General features: G+C 44.1%; 1 protein-coding gene across 1 annotated transcript; it reads left to right on the forward strand.

The window, feature by feature from the left end:
• The first annotated feature begins 365 nt into the window (after positions 1-365).
• Positions 366-4,317, forward strand: SPMIP9 (sperm microtubule inner protein 9). Its single transcript, XM_055399171.2, has 3 exons — positions 366-392; positions 1,127-1,219; positions 3,895-4,317. The coding sequence occupies exons 1-3, from the start codon at positions 366-368 to the stop codon at positions 4,315-4,317; spliced, it is 543 nt and encodes a 180-aa protein (XP_055255146.2).

Here is a 4,317-nt window from a genome sequence, read left to right on the forward strand (position 1 = left end):
AGTGGGTCGAAATGGGCCAGGGTGGAAACGACTTAGCAGAACTTCGCAAATGCTATAAACTGGGGTTTATTTGCCTCCCCTGCCCAAAAGGAGATTACTAAACATTTACTAGCACATCACTTTCCTTGCGATCAGATTCACCTCTGCCTGAGGGGTAAATCTGATGCTCTCAACAACTGATTCCCTCTGAGTCCTGCTATAGTCCCTTTGCCCCAGGACCCCTGTCCACCAACCCATTTGTCCCTACTGCCATCACCAATGCCTGGCGATTGAGTAATGTGATTGGTTGGTGGAGCTTTAGACTATTTTCCCTGACTGTGGCAGAAACAGGGCTAACCAGCTTGTCTGTGTCTAGGTCGTCTGCTATGTCAGGTGTGGTGTTCCCCGGACAGGTGAGTGTTGTGGGCGTCTGACCGCTGTGACCACCTTAAGACTGGCAGCATTGACAAATAGCCCCAGGGAGGGCCAGGTTTCTTGAAGCTCCCTCTGGTTACCATCCCTGTGTGGCGTTCTTTTTTTTTTTTTTTAAGTAAGCAGAAGAAAGTTACGAGTCTACAATTTTCTGGAGATTCCTTTACTTGCTTAGTGTACATTTATTGGTCACCCTTGGTGTGTCAGGCAGTGCATTGGGCTTTAAGGTTGAAGAGATGCCTAAGATTAAATCCTAATCGAGTATCCTTCACTAAGTCAGTGATAGCACACCATGATAACTGCTGTAGTGAGGAATATAAAATGTGCCATAGAAGCAGTGGAACAAGAGTTTAATTGTTGGAAGGTAGAGAGATATGGGAGGGAGAAATTTGGGGGGGAAGGGATTTAATATGGGTTTTGAAGGATGTGTAGGAGTTTGCCAGCAGGTGAAGAATATAGCTCATGTTTTCAGCCAGAGAGAAGAATATGTGCCAGCGACCTAGAAAGAGTCAAAAGCAGTGAGGCTGGGGTAATGGGCACAGAGTTGGGCCAAGAGGGTTGAGATGGTAGAGTCAAGTAGAAACCAGATCATGAAAAGCTCCAAATTCCAGGCTTAAAAGTTAACCTTTGTCCTACAGTGAGAAGTATTGAAAGCCTTTAAGTGGAAGAACGACAGGATGAAATCTCTTGTTTAGTGTTCTCTCTTAACTTTTAGGCCCCTGTGGATTTGGACATATACCAAAGCTCCTACATGATCGACTACAAACCTTATGGGAAGCACAAATATGCCAGGGTCACATCAGAAGAGGTAAGAAGTCACTCAGTCCTGCCTTCCATTCAATGGCCCGCTGAAATCCTCTTTATCCATTTTTATTGTGAGTATGGACACTGAGGGCACTTACTGAGAACAATGTCTGAAGCCAGGAGATCTAAAGAGGTAGTCTGTGTGTATGTGTGTGTACTGCTTTATTTATTATTTTGGCCATGCCTCGGGGCATGTGGGATCTTCCCTGACCAGGAATGGAACCAGTGCCCCCTGCAGTGGGAGGACGGAGTCTTAGCCACTGGATCACCCGGGAAGTTCATGTGTATTGTTTTCAAATATACACCAAGTATGTCACCCATACAACATATAGTAAATAATAAACATTTACAGTTTAAATAATGTTGATAAACTCCAATGTACCTATTATCAGCCAGCTTAAAATCCAATATATTAGAGTCCTGCGTGCCCCTCCCTGTTCCCACCCCCACCCCCACCGACTTCCAGAGGTAATCATTCTTCTGAGTTTTCGGTTAAGCACTCCCTTATATGTGTGTGTGTTTTAAATAGTTTTACCTTTTAGGTATGTATCTCTTTAAATGGGAAGCTTGGCGTGCTGCAGTTCATGGGGTCTGGAAGAGTCAGACACAGCTTGGTGAATAAACAAGAACAATCTCTTTAAATAGATTATTTAGGGTTGCTTTTTTGAACTTCATTATATAATTGGATCATATTATTTGTCCTCTTCTGTGACTTCTATTTGGACTGCAAGGAGATCCAACCAGTCCATTCTAGAGGAGATCAATCCTGGGTGTTCATTGGAAGGACTGATGCTAAAGCTGAAACTCCAATACTTTGGCCACCTCATGTGACGAGTTGACTCACTGGAAAAGACTTTGATGCTGGGAGGGATTGGGGGCGGGAGGAGAAGGGGATGACAGAGGATGAGATGGCTGGATGGCATCACCAACTCGGACATGAGTTTGAGTGAACTCCGGGAGTTGGTGATGGACAGAGAGGCCTGGTGTGCTGTGATTCATGGGGTTGCAAAGAGTCGGACATGACTGAGGGACTGAACTGACTGACTGACTGAACTGTGACTTCTGCTGTTTTGCTGAACATAATGGCATGTTATTCATTTTCTGCTGTATAATATTATATTGCATGAAGATGCCATGACACATTTGTCCCCTCTCCTGTCAGTGGACATTGGGGTTATTTACTTTTTTGTGACTCCTCCCACCCACAAATACTGCAGTGAAGATGAGGCAGGGCCTCCTGTGCACGAGTCCACCCCTCCCGGGAGTAGAGCTGCTCGTTGGAGGTGACATCACTGTTCCAAAGTGGATGTATCATTTTACTTTCCCACCGGGACAGTCAGGTAGCTCTCCAATCTTGTCATTCCTTGGTAGTGTCAGACTTCTTCATTTTTGCCGACTTCAGTTCAGTCGTTCAGTCGTGTCCGACTCTTTGGGACGCCACAGACTACAGCATGCCAGTCTTCCCTGTTCATCACCAACTCCTGGAGTTTGCTCAAACTCATGTCCATCGAGTCAGTGATGCTGGGCTTGAAATAATATTTTCTTGTGGTCATACTTTTCATTTCAGTGATTTCATCTTTTCATTTGTTCATGGCTCTTTATTTTTCTGCTTATGTCATTTGTCCATTTTTCTATTGAGTTGCTAGTCTTTTTCTTATTAATTTGTATGGGTTCTTTAAATATTCTGGACATCTTACATGTGTCAGTTATATAAGTGACAAAATTCCAGTCCGTGACTTGTCATTTCACTCTTTCACTGAATAGAAATTCTTACTTTAATATAGGTAGATGTATCAGTCTTTTCCTTTATCATTTGCTCTTTTCATTGTTGCTTAGTTGCTAAGTCGTATCCAACTTTTGAGACCCCATGGACTGTAGCACCACAGGCACCTCTGTCCATGGGATTCTCCAGGCAAGAATACTGAAGTGGATTGCCATTTCCCTCTCCAGGGGATCTTCTTGACCCAGGGATCAAAACTGTGACTCCTACATTACAGGCAGATTCTTTACCACTGAGCCACCTGGGAAGCCCTTGCTCTTTTTAAATCTTGTTTAAGACATCTTTTCCTATCTTGAGGTAACCCCACTAAAATTAATAAGGAGATCTATACAAACAAAGGTGGAACAGTTTCTGAGATTAAATTATTTGGGAGAAGCAAAGTGCAGACTGGAATAATATTATGTATCACTTGTGTACAGATGGAAGGCATCTGGATATATACATATAAGTTTACATGTACATAAAATATTTCTAATAAGACACAGAACACTCTGATGACAGTGGTTGTCCATGGAGATGGGACCTGAGAAAGAAGGAGGGTAGGAAATAGACTTACTTTTCACTATAAACCCTTTTGTACTATTTCAGTAAGTCCTTCTGTTGTATATATTACCATTCAAAAACTATTTAATCTCTGGAAAATAAAGAAAAGTATACCCTGTCTCATTTATTTATTTATTTTTAAATTTAATTTTCTCTTTTTGGCTGTCTTGCGGTATGTGGGATCTTAGATCTCCAAACCAGGGATTGAACCCATGCACCCTATAGTGGAATCATGGTGTCTTAACCACTGGACTGCCAAGGAAGTCCCAAGTGTGCTCTGTCTTGGAGACTCCCTAGGAAGAAGCTTCATTGTTGCCTCTCTCAGCCCTCTTTTTGTGTATGATTTATTTCCACAGCAAGCAAAGCTGGACACCCAACTCCAGGATAAAGAGTTCTACAGACCCACCCCCAGCCCCAACCCCAAGCTAGAAGATGGATACCCTGCCTTCAAAAGACTCCACATGACCGCCAAGGACCTGGGGCAACCTGGCTTCTTCCCACCACAGGATCATGTGGCCCCAGTGGAGGATGAATGTAGGTTCACCAGCATCTGTCCATCCATGTACCCAGCTTCTCATGCTCTGTACCTGGCCCACAGCGACCCAAACCGGATTCGACAGAGTGCCGAATTCCCCTGTCTTCTGGAGCCTGAGCGCCAGCCTGCCCCAGACGTGGGCAAAGGCTACTTTATACTGCCCGGCTGTGCCTGTCCTTATCACTGTACAGTCAAGGTTCCCATATTAAACCGATGGGGGCCCTTGATGCCATTTTACCAGTAG

This window comes from Moschus berezovskii, chromosome 11, assembly GCF_049115385.1.
Source record: "Moschus berezovskii isolate FMDL1 chromosome 11, NW_MosBer_1.0, whole genome shotgun sequence".
Lineage (NCBI taxonomy): Eukaryota > Metazoa > Chordata > Mammalia > Artiodactyla > Moschidae > Moschus > Moschus berezovskii.

Bases quoted from the DNA above. Each gene is read 5' to 3' on its own strand.
- SPMIP9 (XM_055399171.2), top strand. From the start codon at position 366: ATGTCAGGTGTGGTGTTCCCCGGACAG. The intron at 393-1,126 runs GTGAGTGTTGTG...CTTAACTTTTAG, and splicing joins GTGTGGTGTTCCCCGGACAG to GCCCCTGTGGATTTGGACAT. The intron at 1,220-3,894 runs GTAAGAAGTCAC...TTATTTCCACAG, and splicing joins CCAGGGTCACATCAGAAGAG to CAAGCAAAGCTGGACACCCA.